Source organism: Manacus candei, unplaced genomic scaffold, assembly GCF_025592945.1.
Source record: "Manacus candei isolate 608988 ecotype Guabito, Panama unplaced genomic scaffold, ASM2559294v1 h1tg000005l, whole genome shotgun sequence".
Classification (NCBI taxonomy): Eukaryota; Metazoa; Chordata; class Aves; order Passeriformes; family Pipridae; genus Manacus; species Manacus candei.
The window spans coordinates 4,053,178-4,070,192 of NW_026138053.1; the positions used below are offsets into that span (position 1 = coordinate 4,053,178).

Sequence of the window (17,015 nt, forward strand, 5' to 3'; positions counted from 1 at the left end):
TTGGTACTTTACGCTGTTCAGCCCCATTGCCTACCAACATCTGGCTCATGCTCCATTCACATAAATTCCAGCTAACTACTTGCAGATGAAGAAACATCTTTCCATCCAAGGAAAAGTTTAGAAAGCTCAGTGGAATCTACTGCCAACCACATTGCGTTTTTCAGGCTGTGGAAACCTCGCCTATTTAGTTTTATTTAAAAAGTTAACTAGAATGTTTGTAATAAGTAACGACATTTTAATTATGCACAGTGTAACAATGATGAGCATTCACAATCAAACACCCAGTTCCAATAGCTGGATACTCCAAGAACTTGGCTCCAAAGTTGTGGGCACACCTCAACACATGCTACAGCACAGGCACATGCTCTCCCAGGTTCAGGTTTGTAGTGAATGTAACTCAGACCCACATGCAGATTGCATGCACTCGTTCCAGTACAGGAGAAGAGCCAATATCCAATTTACATGCAAAAATTAACTTTCCAGATACAAAAAGGCAGACGTAAGAAACAGCATGCTAGGTTCGGATGCACAAATTTCAACCGAGTTTCAGTCACCAAGCAAATCTTCAACACAGCAGTACCACATTCTAATAGCAAATAAATGTAATTAGTAAAAATTCTGAAGGTATTCCAAGGGTACCGTCTTCAATGAAAAGGATGAACTTTTTATTTTGTCTTTTTTTTCCCATTTATTCCAACATAATGCTTAAATAATTCTTATAAACCCAAACAATGAGCAATTGACTCAGGATAGTTAAAACTGAAACCCAAATTACACAAACCTGCATTTTGTAACAAGTGTTGATAAACGGGACACTAATATAAAAAGTTTTTTCAATTATTCTTTAACACTCCATTCTTTTTCAAATAGCATGGCTGTTTAAAGCCACTGCTAAGAAGTTTAGGAATATATCACATTCTAATAAGCTACTAATGGGAAGAGGGGTCAGAAAATGGATGGTAACATAGTCACATAACAATAAACAAAAACCCTAACTGAAAAGAATAAATTAGTTTTAGCCCAACTAGTCATTCCAGTGCCTTTTCTTTTTTTTCCTTTTTAAACTGGAACATGTTGGTGTATTTTGCAGATGACGCTTTATTAACTTTTTCAGCATATATCGGAAGGTCAGAGACTCTTTAAAATACAGCTGCTCAAAATGGAACTCTGATTCAGCCATACCAGCACAAAGACCTCTACTTTTTAAAGAAAAACCCAGACGTACATAGCATACAAATTCAACACATATTGTACAGCCACAGCAGAAAACCCCTTTAACATTCAATGTCCAGTTTAACAACCACCGCTATTCTTCAAATACGTTTCCGTTACTATTGATCACACTTGCAAAATTCATTCAAACTAGTCCCACTTAAGTCCGGCACTTACCACTACCTAGTCTTAGGAGCAGTACATCCTGGAGCCTCCTGTTCAAGTCTCTGAGCTCTTTCATTTCTGACACGAGTGCCCCGTACTCTTTGAGCTTCTTTGCCTGTTGCACAAGCTGTCTCCGCGTTCTCTCCAGCTCCTGCTGAATGTGCCTCATTTCTTCCTGTTGCTGTTGGTAACTCCTCAGCAATTCTTCGTACAGAATCCGAGGAACTACAGCATCGTCCATATTGTTCATGCCTTCTGTAGTCTCCATAAAAGCCTCCTCAGGGCTGGAAGTATTACTGAGACTCATCCCGTTCTGTTTTTCAAGGCGAGCAACAACTGCTTCAATGCTTTTGTGTGTACCTTCACTTTGTTTCCTCCCATCTTGTCTCTGCACGTTACAAGAAAAAAAATAAATAAATTAGGAGAGCAGTAAGAAGTAATAAAATCAAAAACTCTACAGACCTGGAAATGGTTAATATTTCCGGTTTCCAAAAACACTCTGCAAAAATGTTTTGCCTAACAGATCCTTGTGGCTATAATATACATCATCACTAACATGTAATTGTAATTTTGCTAAATGCAGGTACAAACTTCTGAGGCAGTTAAAGGCCTTTTTGCAACACTTACAAACTCAGTGTCACTTGATCCTGTATAGTTCTTTTTTAAAAAAGTGGATCTAAATCCCTTTTTCTTTAAAGTTTACCCCTAACATTCAGATTTCCAACAGCAACTGATTTTCTGGTAAGTAAGAGGAAGAATCAGCTGTGTGCTACATTTGTCACCTGTGATGACATCAGAGATGAAAGCAGCACAGGGCACAAAGCTGTTCTGTGAATTGAGGGCTTGTCCTTCCCACACTTTGGGAGACAGAACCTTCCCTGACTATCCCTCCAGCGCATTCACCCAACTTCCTGATGCAAGAGACTGAGTTAACACTATCAGCAGTATTAAAAGGGATTCAAAAACAGAAGCTGGAGACTGAATATAATCATCCAGCCTCCTCTCCCTTATCAACTGATCCCTTCTATATTAATACTGCATTGCAGAGGCTTCATGTCCTTTGAACTCTCAGCAGAACTTTACCTTCAGTCACCTGCACAAACCCTACAAATTAAATCACATCTCTTTGGCCTCAATAGTGGTATTAATATGTGACAGTATGGGTAAAGTCACTAAGTTTTACAGGCCAAATATCAAAAGGCATTTGAATTTCCAAGCAAGTGCAAGGAAAGCAAATGCAGTTCATGGGTTAGAGATGAGAAGCTGACACTATCAATTCCCATACCACAATATCCCAGAGTAATGTGGCAGAAAACGAAGTTATTTGATGCTATGCCTGCTGCGTGTTCTAAAGACATTAAAAAATTTAAAAAAAAAAAAAAAAAGCTGGCCCACCATAAAGAAATGTACTAGTATCGTTCCTGCAGCTGCAAAACACATGAAGCCATAGAGCAGTATTTTATCCTGGAGGTTGGCAGACTTTTAAAGAAATCATTTGATATAAAAAAAAAATAAATACATTTCCATAGTGAGTTTCTGGCATCTGGACCTAAAAAGGCAACTGGCAGTTATAATGGAGAGATGCAGTCCTGTCAATTCTTCTTCTCAGCCACTGCTGTAGTTGGGAAGTCTCGGAGCACCCCTTCCAGTTCCAAACAAGCACCGTGCAATAGGCCACAAGTGCCACCGAGAACAGCTGCTCCACAGTCATGGAACTGGGGACTTTTAAGGCTTTCTGGGCCAAACTGGAAGAGTATTGTTCCAAAAATCTCAGATGGCAATTAAACTGTGCAGACAGGACACACAGGAAAACGTTCAGTTGCACTTACATCAGGTTTTGAGAACCCGTACCCCACCCCCACACACAATGTGACCCAATTTCACCAAACACAGCATTTTAAGGGGATCAAAAGCAGGCCTGGAATTCTTAAGCTGAGACGTCTGTATGTGCCCCAAGCACTTGCAAAACAGAAAAACAAAAAGGAAAGGAAGGGAAAAACCAAAACGGAAAGACTTCAGTACCTTACTGTGTCTAAGCTCCACATCTTCTTCCCCATAATCTGTAACCTCCCCAGCTTCTTCTATGTGATTGAGAGAGAGTTTGGGGATTTTAATTTTCTTCTGCATCACACTGTTCTCAAGGTCAGTTTTGTCCTCTAAAATGTATATTAAAAATAAAATTGTGTTACATTAATCAGTGTTCTTACTTCCAAATACTATATGACTTAGGTAAGACCAGTTAAAAAACCCCAACCTCCCGTGATCCAATCCCCTCATAATGCTACATTCAAATTAATCCATGGTCCAAGTCAACTGATGCCCACTGAGAATTCTGCAGTTCCAATAGGGATCAATCTGGCCCAACACCAGAATAAATACTGAAAAATGCCAAGCTAAATTTATGTGATAAGAAGTGCCAATGAGTGGCTTGTACCATCACCAGAGTTGCAGAGGCTGTAAATAAAACTTCCTGAAAACCATTTGTATTGCTTTAAATTATGTTTACTAACAGTGTTCTCATCTTTTGCTGCAGTTCAAACTCTGCTAAGGGTTAAAGTGAAAATAAACTTGGTAATTCATCCTGTGCTCTAACCATCATCTGTCAGCAGCACACATCTATTTGCACACACAGCAGATTCTGCTGTTCCGCAAAGTGCAGGGCTGGAAAAGGGAATGCTGCTACAGAGTTGGAAAGGGCATTACACAAAAGTTGCACAAGAACCAAATCTGTAACAAAATTACTATACAACCCCTATTTCATTAGTTAATGGTACTAATCCTTTTCCTTTAGATATACAAAGGCAATAGTTATATTAACTTTGGCATCTCATAGAAAAATTGAAGTATAATATTTTCAAGTCTGAAACATTTTGATGTATCTCAAAACTAACCATTTAAAAATATTACTCTGAAAAAAAAAAGGATTGAAATATTTTAATATTCCTGAGAAGGCAGGGAGGGGACAGGGAACCAAGAGTTTAGTGTCCCCAAATGTGCCTGTGATATGTAAAATTCCTGCAGAACAGACAAGGTCTTAAAAGATTCACCTGTTCCCGACACTGACAAGGTGAAAGGCATTTAAACTGCCAAGCGTTGTCTTTGTACACTGAAAGCTTAAGAATAAGAAAACGTTCTGAGTCTTCTTATCCACCTGCAAATTGTATTTCAGGAAGTGTCCCGTGAATATTTTTGAAAGTGCCAATGAGGATGGCCCCTGTGAGTGCTTAGCTGCATTGACTTTTGCTTTCTCAAATTAGCATCTCTCCACAGGACCTCAAAATGGTTCGTGTTGACAGTGTAGGGAAGGGAAACAAAGGTAAATCACTGTTTAATGAGGAGCAAGGCATTCATTAGAAATGAATTACACAGATGAATGCAATTCATTTTGTTACAGATAGAAATGGATCTCTTGTAGGCAAATGGTGATATTACAGCCCAAGGCTATGTAAAAAGAATAGGCACAGAACATGCAGAATAAGACATTAGACAACCTGAAATGAAACGCAGATGGTAGCAATAAATACTAAGACAGATGCAAAAAGAAACAGATAAACAACAAAAAAACAGCTAGGCTTATTTTAGATCATTCTCCATTCCCCAGAGCATCATGGATGCTTATCCCAGTAAAACAAAAAGGCAATCCAACTGTTTCAGTTTTGAAAAATAAGCCACTATGTTTTCGTCTATCTGGAAAAATGTAGGTTCATCAGAAAAGTGAGATAAGCCAATTCTAATGCCAGACAGCTGAGAAGAAAATAAGGGAGCCTTTCCCTATAAAAACCACAAACTTCTAGAGTAAAGGATTGACTGATGGGCATAGCTTGAAAGAAAGAAATAAATTTAAGAATAAATGAACCCATACTGAATGGAAAAAAATGAAACCCACTAACTTTTTCCGTGTCTATGTATTTTGGGCTATGGGATAGATTGAGGAATCCTTTGCTAAAATATGTTCTCACAATTCCTTAGAGGAAGAGCAGCACATGGATACTGCAGAGCCAGCTTCTCTCAACTGCTTTGCCAAATCCCGTTCCACAGAACATGTGGATGACCTCCTTCTCCGTGTAAAGAATGCAGATCAGGTTCTGTGCTCTGAAATAACCCTTGGCCTCACAACTAGATGGACACAATCCATTACTTCACAACGTGAAAAAAATTGTCTGCCGGCAACTGGCTGAGGTCACCAGGAGCCAGAACCCCACACAAACGGGGAAAAGAAACTTTGAAACAATCATGGCAAGGGGTCACAGAGGAGTAAGTGCCCATGCAGACTACAAAAGTCAGCAAATACTTTACAATTAATAAAACAACATGAAAATAAAAACAGTTTGGAAGAATCAAAACGTTTACCTTTTTTTAGGTCAATTCATAAAGGTTAAGAACATATTCTATCCACTTAACAATGCAAATGAAAGAAAATACTTAGTCTTGGGTCAAAGAAAACAGTGCAATTCATCTGGGTTCTTCATTCTCTTAGTTCTCCACCCAACTTCTCGGTTCACCTATGAAATTTATGTTTGCAAAACTTCACTGGTTGACTGAAGGTAAGTTTGTTTATTTATCTCCTTACAAATGTTTAGTTTGTACATTACTGGCATGTAACTATCAACACGGTTCTCTTTCTCTTCCTTAGACTTTTTGGGTTTACTGTTTATGTTGTACACGAACCAGTAAGTTGAAGAAGGGAACTCTTTATCCCCCACAAACTCTGAAGAGACAAGGGTAAAAATCAGCTTATATAAGTTAAAGCTCAGGAACTTTTAATGTAGTCAGTAAGCATATAAATGTTCCTCTGCCTTCCAACAACAATACATATAATATTTTTTTACATATGCTCTGGTCTTTGAAAGCTTATTTATACCCAACACAATCCATTCAGTGTGTGGGATATGAAAAGGCCTTTTGTTCTTTTTTTTTTTTTAAAGTGCATTTCTAACCTCTGTTGTCTTCTGCATCAGCTGCAGACAGAGCCAGAAAAATCTCATTCTAAATTTGAGGCTAATGCTGGAGTACTGGCTCTTGTTCTGTAAATATTAATGGAATTCGGGAAGGGGTGGGAGGGAGAGAGAGGAGATGTGGGGGAGGGGTAGGAGAAATATGAACATGCATTTACAGAGTCCTAAGGAGAACTGCTCCGTCTGTTGTTTTGCCAGCCTACAAAAGACAGGTACAAAAGGACAATCCAGCAAAAAAACCCCCACACCCACGATTTTGAGCCAGAAGAAAACCAGGATATGAACCAACAAGCTGCAATTCAGTGCCTGAGGCTACAGAGGAGAGAGAAGGGCAGCCCTAAAAACGTTGTAGCTCAGAGCCTCATTTTGTAAAATCATTTGTCTGGATTTTGTTTCCCAGTCCTTTAAACTGTGCTAGAAGTTAAAAATTATACCTTCCCTTAGGTGACCATGGTCAGATTGTCATAAATTTGTGTCTTTTGTTTTCCCTATACATGGAATAAGTGGTCCAGTGGTGTCAGCTACTGAGAACCAGCACTTAACATACCTAGTTTATTACAAGTACCTAGTTAGGTACTTGTAACAAAATATGCAGGGTAGATGCACCGTGCAGGACTGGGCAGCATTGATTCCCTTTGGTTTTTTAGGAGGGGCCATTCTGAAAGACATGGAAATTAGGAAAATTTGCTTTTGTTCACAGACAGAGAACCTGGTACTCTGTGGTCGGATATAAAGAGTGAAGCATGCTGGAATAACTGTACTCCAAGAAAAGGTCAGACTTGGAGAGATCTTGGCAGACAACTCCTCAAGGCACTGAAGTACAGGGCTCAAGAGCCAGAGCATGTGACAGCAGCTCTCCCCACACCAGCTCCCACCGAAGCTGCACTGGGAGTGAGAAGAAAATGAACTGCTGAGGAATGTCAGAGTGGCTGGGAAGACACTTGGCCTAAGCAGTGCTCCAAGAAAGAAAAGCAGCCCTGCATTAGAGAATCCGTATCAACCAGCAAAGGATAAAGCGCTCCTGGAATGCTTTCTTCAGTCAGGCCCTCATTTTAGTGTCAGAATGGGTGGGTCCAGGCCAAAAGGGAACACCTTCAAGTCTAGAGGGGCAGGGAATTGCAGCAGAGAAAGTGACTTTAACAGGGCAGGAACCGAGTCAGTTAAATTAAAAGAGAAATTTTTTACTGCTCTAAAACTGAAAATCCTATCATGGGATGTAGAATAACACTATGGAAATCTCAAAGTCTCCTTAAAAACATTCCAGACTCTCTAATTTAGAAATAAGGACTGAACAAAGTAATCCCTTCAAAAAATAGTTCAAATGCTTAATTTTTTCCACTTTTGGAGTAAAAGCTGAAAAAAATAAAGGAAGAGAGGTCTGTACTCCAAATGGATGAGGGATGGCAGGTCTGGTATCAGTCCAAAGAAAGGGCTTGGCAACGCTATAAATCTTACAGTAATAAAATGAAAGAACCTTGAACAAAATTCATCCTTCCCCTAAGCCTTCAAAAAAATTCCATCCCTTGTGAAAAATGATATACTGACAGATGAAAAAACTTACCTTCACCCTCCCCATTTCCAGGCTTGTACCCAGCACATATGGACAACACCTGCACAAGATTCCCCACCCACTGCTGCACTGAGCTGGTTTGCTACTGATTTAGCCAGGTTGCTTCTACAGGCAGGTAACATCACCAGCCTCGGCAGGACGTGCAGTTACAGTTCATAAAGTCAAAGATGCAAAAGAACTGAAGCAAAGAACCCATAACCAAAGGTATATGTGGTGCTTCAAAGCAAATACACCAAGCACAACAGGGCATGGATTCCTAAGTGCCACTTACACACAAATAAACAATATTCAATACTGCTGTGACTGAGAAGGAAAACAGCATGATGATAATGATAATAATAATAAAAAAGCCACCTAGCTTATTTGAAACGGGTAAAAAAAAAAAGAACTATAAATTACTTTCTTAGCTAATTTAATGGAAACATTAAAGGAGGACTTAAACAGGAAAAACAGACAAGATTTCAGAAAATGTAATGATGCTGCAGGCTCAGAAGATATTCAGGATACAAAGGGAAAAAATGTGTCTCATATAAAACATGTCTGAGCTGGCAGTACACTGAGATTATGACCACTACCAAAGCAGAAGAGACTGAGAATGACAGTAACAGACAACACAGGGCAGCAGACAGCAGTAGAAATGCAGAAGTTATTTGAAGAGGACAGGTGTCACCAAACTCAACGCAGCTAAAAAAGGAAGGGGACACAGAAGAGGGGTCAACCAGGTGCTGGCATAGTCAATGCAGGATTTGGGTAGTATCATTTACTATATTGTTTTGGGGTTTTTTGCTGACTAGAGAAGAGCTTTGTTGGAAGGACAGAGAAAAAGATTCCAGAAATAAACATGGGGCACAGTGAAAGCACTACACAAAGTGTATTTGGATGGACAAAAAGGTAAAGTTGGGTGTAAGCAACAAAGCAGATGAGGGGTATGTAAGAGACAGCAAGATTTTGGGTTGGGGATGACAAATAAGATTATTCCTCCTCTCTACTCTAAATTCAAGAGAAATGGACAAAAATTGTAGGAAAATATGTTGGGCTATCCTAAGCATAAGCTGAAAAAGATTTCTGCTAAGGATGTCAGAAAGGGAAGCTGACAACAAATTTAAGTGAGAAAAGTTAGCAATAAAAAGGCAGAGCTGAGAGATACCATCATCTGGGCTTATATCACTCCCAAAAATTGAAGAACTAAATAGCCCTGCAGCACTTCACCAGAAGGAGAAAATGACAGTAACACACAAACAAGTGACTAGATTGAGTCTTCAGAGCATAAAGAAGAGTGAGCAAAGAAGTCAGGGAAGAACAACATATCAAGAAGCCCTGTGACAGGCAGGGCCGATAAGCACACGAAAGTGAAAAGATGCTCTTGAGGAACTGGCCCAAAAGGCTGTTAAATCTTGTGAAATGCATTTCAATAAAGCCTAAAGAATAGGAAACAGAGTGAAAATAATTCTTAATCAAATTGGGGAAAGGCGAGATAGAAAGGTCTTAAACCACAGCTGGACAGGTTTAGAGATGAGTAAGAAGGATGATGTGCCAGAAGCCTGAACCCAAACTGCTCACTGAGGATGGAGAGAAAGACACACCTGTTCCCTACAAAAGCACTAAAGAGAGAGAAAGGTTAAGGAGCCAAAATCCTACAGAAGCAGAGCACAGATTATATAAACACCTCTACCTCTTAAGTTCTCTCTGAAGTCCTAGATCAAGGCTGGCTCTCCCTCATTAATATTCAATACAAAATACAAGTAAATGCACAGAGCAGGGACCTGCTGCTGCTCTCACAAAAAGTAGCCCAAACAAAGCCTACCATGCCAGCTACTGAAGCAAACAACGTTGAGGTCTGAATGCACTTTTTCCTCCAGTGGAACAACTGAGATATTCAATCTAATACTGGTAGGAGTGAGAGTTATTTGTATGGCCACCTATTTGTAGTCAAATTTCTAATGCACATGAAGACACTCAAATATTTTGCAACAGTCTCCTTTTGCATGTGCTCACTTATCAGCAGATTGTTCAGATCTACAGTCTGAGTACCAGCCCAGATATGTGAGACTTGTGATGCAAGAAAAACTTAATATATCTTCTTTCTTAATTTTCATTACTAATATGAAATCTATTTCTAAATTCAAAAGTGAATATGAAGCCTTATCAAAAATAATTAACCAAAAGCAACACAGCTCAAAACTAATACAGCTAAAAATAGTTATTATTCCTTGTCAGCATAACTGTCCCTTTCACTTAACTTTTAGTGGCAGTAGAAGAGCACTTGGCTGTGGTAGAAACGGATGGAGCTGAAAGATCAAGTTAAGAAAAGACATTACGCTGAGAAACAGGAAATCATGCTCTTTACAAGACTGAGGACGGTTTTAATTCTGGATCCAATATTTACTTAAATATTGACCTTGAGTAATTCAAACTTTTCATCTTACTGTCCCCATCTACCCCACTGAAGTGTTGTGCAGATTTGTTAATATTTGTACAATACTCTGCACATGTTGAACACAAAGGATTACAGCTATTACAGAACAACTCTCTTAATCCTTTCTGAAACAAGGACACTAATACAGTATTACCATTAAATTAAAAAGAAACCCCTGAAAACAAGCAAGATGTGAAAATGCCATCCTTTAAATATTTCCTCTGCACCTACACGTGAAACTCAACTATGGGAACTACTTTTCAGAAATGTGAACGTGATAAATATTTTACAAATGATATTTATAATAAAACCTATGCATTTCTTTACAAGTTCGAATGTTCACTGGAAGAGATCATCAATCTCAATGCCAGCTACAATTTGCCAATCTGGCTGCCCTCACCAGGCAATCTGTATTATACTGTAAAACTATACTAGGACCAAACCCTGACCATGATGTCAGGATCACACAGGCCACGGAGATGCTGCCCACCAGCCCCCAGCAGGTAAAGCCTCAGCCTACAGCGAACACCCCAGGAAGCCTTTGCAACTATCCCTGCCTAAGGAATGAGCTTCCAATGGAAACAGAGGGTAGATTTATGCATTTTTTTAGTTTACATATAAAAATTACAATGTGGTTAAGCCTCTACTATTTTTAAAGGGTTTCTTTAAAAACCGCAAATAATTGACTGACTGGCACTTAGGCAATACACCAGAAAAAAATGTTTTACTGTTAAATTATGAAAACAAAACCATTAACTTACATTTTTCCTCTTTTCACTCCCCTGCAAATTTTAGCATATTTTAATTAGTCTTAGTTACCATAGCTACCAAAACCATACTATCTTTGTAAGTCAATTTTATTAAAATCCTGAAGTTCATGTTTTCACTGTATCCTAGTTAAGCTTATACAACATTTACAAGCATAACTGGTATTATGTGGTGCAACCTAAGTACTAAGACCAAGCAAAACAGGAACAGTGAAGGTCACCTGTATGTCTCTATGTTATAAAAACAAGTAAGTGACTTCTGACTAGTAGGATGAAGCAAAAAAAGCAAATGTGACTGAGAAACAAGGAGGTCAGCTGAGAAGGGTTTAAGACAAACAAACAAACAAAATCGTATCCAGAATAACCATGGTGATACATGAAAAGAAAACACTGAATATATGCCTAAAATGTTCTTCCACAGACAAATCCCAGCTTTTTAATTCCTTTTTACTGGCCCCTTATCCTGCTGATGATATATGACCATCACCACTACCATAAGGGTTACTCCAAACCCCCACTCAGCAGCTATAGTTTTCAAAGTTTCAAATTTTTTTTGCTGCTGCCATTTTTGTGTGAATATGTCATATTAAGACTTCAACACTGAACAAACAGACACGACACCAAAAAGACCCCACAAAACTGTGCCTTTGTACAAGCCCTTCATATCTCAGATATGCTCCTACAGTAGAATTTAGAAGAAGGGAAAAAAAAACCCTCCAGCCTTCATCTTACAAGAGTTAAAAATAAACCAAATATGGATGAAATACAAAATGACTGTGAAATTTAGCTTTAAATATTTTTCATAAATACTGCCACACTTGTGTTCAGGACTATATTTAGGAGTGTGATGTAGTTAGTTACTCTGTTACACAAAATGATTTGGTGAACCTCTACATTCAACCCAGGTCTTTTACCTGCTGAAAAGGTAACACAGCAGTAGCATGTGACCTGAGCATCTGAAAAAGTCAGCCACACATGTCAAATATCACAGTGAACAGTTTAAAAAAAAAATAAAAGAAAATAATTTTAAAAAATCCTATTTTGAACCAGATTCCCTCAGCACTGCCTAACCTGCTGGGCTCAGTTTCTCTCAGTGACTAGAGTGGGCCATTTGCATGGCAAGAGCCAATGCACAGGCACAGCACAGGATCCCACAGTTGTGGAGAGCTGGACTTGAAGCTCAAGGGCAGTGACACACAAGCTCATCCACAGGTACTTCCAAACTATGCCAGGAAAAATCAAACAAACTAAAAAGTCTGTGAGGAACTACCACCAGTAATGGAAGGTTTCCTACAGCCTCCTCCTGGCACTTCTTTACTCAGGGCAATGCTTGGGATCACCCAAGCAAGAAGCAGCTGCTTTGACTTTTTCCCCGGTGCCATTTCTCCCCAAATCCCTGTCACACACCACCTGAGCTGCATATCCCGAAAGGGGATAGACCTGGAGCTTCCCAGGAACAAAGAGTTAGCAAATGCTGTCCCTACCACAATACTTCAATCAGTCTCCCAATTCTCCTGGAAAACGACATGTGACACATGGAGTGATACACACGGACATGGGATGGAGCATGGATACAGTGGCCACAACTGTGACCTGCTCTATGTACTCCAACGCCCCAAGCTGTTGGAATAATGCAAGGAGGAGAAAATGAACAGGACTACAGAAATGCCAATAAAAACTCTGACTTAAACGTTACACATCAAGATGACTTCCTGACCTAAAGTTTGTATATTCCTGATATAACCTAAGATCTCATATTGTACATTTTTCACCTATTCCAGAACTTGAAAAGGATCTTTCCTCCATGAACTATTCATATATACACTAAGAAGTTGAAGCATTTTTAACCTTACTCAAAACTCAGTCCTAGAATCATTTCCTATAATTTTTTTCTAGGAACAGAGATTTTACATCCTTCTGACATATACAGTAACTTACCTCACCATGACCTGCACAGGCTTTTAAAGATTAAAAAAAAAAAATAAAAAAAATCACCTGACCTATTCTCATAAAAAGTGGAGCATAACATTTTATAAAGGGGTAAGAAAGGATATGGATGCACACAGGTATTAACATATTTGCTGTGGCAGTTAAGGAATTGCTGTGAGAATCTGATGGAGATAACTTTTGCTACGATGGGGTGGGTGGGAAATGTTCAGCAGCTATAGAGAACAATTATTTACTGCAGTCAGGAAAGAACGCCTCCTATTTTGAAGACAGTCATTATTAACTTGTTAACAAACATAGCCTGAAGTAGGGAACTTTCAGAAGTCCCTGAAAGTCAATTCATTCCACCTTATATTAATCACTTTGAAAAGAAAGGAAGGTGTCCAACAGGGACACCTAAGGATCATGCTCATGTAAAGTGCATATGTTCATAGACAAAATTCTGCCAGTGACCATAATGGACAAATGTGGAAAAGTTGCAAACAGCGTAAGGATTTCAAGAAGAGGGACTAGAAAAAACTGCTTTTGAGCATTTTGAGAGGACAGTAAAGAAGAGAAAGGGGAGGGTGTGGATGATCAGAAAGATAGACTCAAAGTCTTCCTGAAAAGCCATCTGCTATTTTTGTATTCTCAACAAGACAGACCAGCTAACATGGCACCTCAAGAAACTGCTATATAGTCAAACTCCAGTCTGCTATGCTCTATTTTCCATTCAAGAGCTAAGAAAAATCATTCCTTTATTACTACACAGCATCAGTTGCTCTTTGCTGAACTTGTTAAAACACAAAATATTCACTTCAATATGCCTTCTATGGCTGGAAGGTCTAGAACTGTCTTAGTTGGGTTAACCTTTCTGCTCTGAGCCCTAGTCTTTGGTTGACTTTTGAGGAAGTGGAAGGTTCTCAGACCAACCCATGCCAGCCCTGTCAGCAGTTCCCAGCCCCGCACACAGGGACACAAGAGAAGTGCACAGCACCCAGTTTATCTCACCACTACAAACCCCTCACTGCAGTATTCAAAACACACCACCATTTATCTCTGCAGCATACCAAGTCTGTCACAATCGCTCCATGCTCGGAGCATGTCCCAACACACTCCCCTCTTTTATTTTTCTTTTTAAATTTATGATGCCTTTACAGCGGTGCTCTCTGCTCTGCAGCAACAATACCCCTCAAAACTGTCCACAACCTCACCACAAAGGATCAAAGAATCACTTCTAGACTCTCTCAAATGAGGACAATTGTTTTATGAACTCTTTACACAACCAATGCCCCAATAAAACTTTGTATTATGGGCATAACCATGTACTTAGCCCTCCTACTTGACAAGGGTAGAAGTTTGTAAAGGATCTAAATTTCTTTAGATATAATAGGAAAGAAAAACATTTTCAAAAGCAAAAGACATTAGCATGGGTCTTCTATCTGTGGTCTTTCCCTTCTTCTTTTTTTAAAATTGCTAGAAAGGAAAAACAAGTAGATCTGTTTCTCAAACTATGATTAACCTCCACTGCATGGACAATGTCTGACCATGAAAATATATGTAAATAGCTACAACTCTGCTTACTTGAAGAGCCTTGTTAAACGCAAAACAATTGGTCACCATTCAAATTGTAAAAGAACACTTTGCAGGCTCAAAAAAACATTTTCCCCTCTTATCCTTCTTTGTTGTTTCTTTAATTTAATATCTCTACCATAACTTTGATCCTGAAACCTGTTGCTAATAGGGAATTCTTGGACCAAAGCAGAAAATCCTTAAGGTCACTGATGTACTGATTTGTGCAGATAAGAGTTCTTTCAAAAAAATTCAAAGTCATCTATCTATATTTTAAAAATAAAAGCAACTTTGTACACATTATTTACCTTACTACTATGGTAGGTTGGAAACCTTTAAATTAAAAGTTCTATACTACCATGAGAAAAGTTATTTCAGACTTGCAAAATTATCTTTTAACTACATAAGCAGTTTGTGTAACATCAGACTTGCAATGTTTGCCATAAAAACTTGTCCTAATCTGTAAAAATAGAGTTGGTCACTGCAAAGCAAATATGGCATCATGCTATGATGCCTTCATGCATGACCAACTTTTCTCTCCCAGGTTTTTAACAGAATAATAGGTTAAACATCATAAAACCAAACACCAATATTAGCACTCTGGGGAGGAAGTGACAACTTTAAAAGTAAGTGACCCTTTGTATGCAACTTACGTTGAATTCAACTACGGTGTTTTTACATGGTGCAGGGTGGAAAGAAGCACAGAAGCAAGGATTCATTTGGTGTTCAGGTGAGAAGTTTTCCAAGCACATAAATTACAGATCTAGTCAGAATATATTGAGATGTGACAGCTGTAATAAAGATAGCTGTGTGTTTCCTTGTGTTCCTGGCTCTGCAGGAGAATTTCCTGTAGAAATTAAATCACTGGGGAGCAATTAGTGCAAATCACTAACACAGGTAACAAGTCTCGTTCTCTGGAGGAAACAGCAGCTATTGGTTTGTTCTGGTTTGAGGGAGATGAAACAAAGAGAAACTACAGCAGAGCACAGGAGAGCAAATCTTAAGTACACACAGACTGCCTGGAACAAGGGAATTGGCAAAGGAGATGCACTTTCTGCTGGAAAACTGGGACAACCTGGTAGGCTCAACATGTGAGCAAAGTGTCTATGACTAAATATTTCTCTGAAGCACTTTGGTTATGTTGAGATGAACACGAGGAAGTGAAAGGGTACAGCTGCTGCAGTTCCCCAGTGGGAAAGAGGAAGGTGAAGTCCCGTTGGGATGGACTTTGAGAACAGGCCATGCAAAACCCTGGACCCTGAAACCATTGATTTCCATGGATGTGACAGGTAACCTGCAAGAAATACATCACCTACCACTCCTCCTCTGCTATAGACAGGATAGACAAAACATGGGCTGGCACAGGACAATGAAAAGTTAGCAGGAGAATCCACTCCTCTGGCAGACTGCCAGAAGACTGCTAGTTCTCCTGAACTCCTGGAGTTGCAAATACTCAGAAACTGGAAAAGCTTTACAGGGAAACAACATTCATGTTTGGCTGCTCCTTGTTCTCTCCAGGTATCTGTTTATGGCCACAACTGGAAACAAGATAATGGCAAAAGTCACTGGCTGAGTCAGGGACAAAATGAACCACCACCAGGCTGAACTGGTTTAGGAACTGTTATTTTCAAAAACAAAATTATAAAAATATCAGTTTTATGTGACTTTAACACCAAGTTACTCTGCTTAGAGATCAGGACCCAGCATTGCCTTCTCAGAACTTGATACTAAACAGAAGAGTTTTTTAAGCCTGTTCCATATTTGGGGAAAGAGACACAACCAGTACTTCTCCCTAAGTGGAAAAGTCAGGATGGGAACCCAATGTCCTCTTTGCTGCCCAGACTGACATTTCAAATGGTCGGTTCTGTCTTTCAACAGCCCATTGGGCAAGTTCCTCACTAACCAGCAATTCGCTACAAACACCACCAAACTTCCTTTCCATGTCAACTCTGACTGTGGCAGCGTTTGCTGTGGCTGCAGGGAAACTACACAAAGTCTTCAAGGAAAAAGAGGCATCATCTGGGGACACACATAACAACAGCACCGTCTCACAGGGGCTGAACTCATCCAAATGGCCAAAATACGGGTTTATGTCTTAATATACACTTTAACTGTTTCTCCTGGCTGGGAGGCATTTCTAGGTTAGACATGAAACAAACCAAACGCAGCAAACCCACGCTGGACCAGCGCAGCACCCGCAGCTCTGGCTCCAAATCGTGAAGTCACTTAAAACTAACAAAGCGGACATAAAACAGCACCCCTCTAATCTGGCAGCAGCCGCCAAAGCACACAGATGACTCTGTGCACCAAAAACGCGGCGTGGGCAAAAAACCCTAAACTTTCTTTCCTTATTTTTTTTTTTTATAAATTAAGTTCCCACCGTCCTCCCGCCACCCCCCCCCCCCCAACGCCACCCCGCTCTGTGACCCACG

At 39.6% G+C, this 17,015-nt stretch overlaps 1 protein-coding gene across 4 annotated transcripts in view; it reads right to left on the reverse strand.

Moving 5' to 3' along the window:
* The window catches only part of LOC127476644 (BEN domain-containing protein 5-like), a 906,516-nt gene that overhangs the window by 348,145 nt on the left and 541,356 nt on the right, over positions 1-17,015 (reverse strand). Inside the window, exons 2-3 of one of the 4 annotated variants that reach the window (XM_051799798.1) lie at positions 3,400-3,533; positions 1,396-1,765 (exon numbers count right to left, since the gene is read on the reverse strand). The exons of 2 other annotated variants lie outside the window; for them this stretch is intronic. In XM_051799798.1, the coding sequence (XP_051655758.1) occupies positions 1,396-1,765; positions 3,400-3,533 (504 nt within the window). Of the gene's footprint in view, positions 1-1,389; positions 1,766-3,399; positions 3,534-17,015 lie in introns of all 4 variants that reach the window. One more of the 4 variants, XM_051799789.1, reaches the window with a different exon arrangement.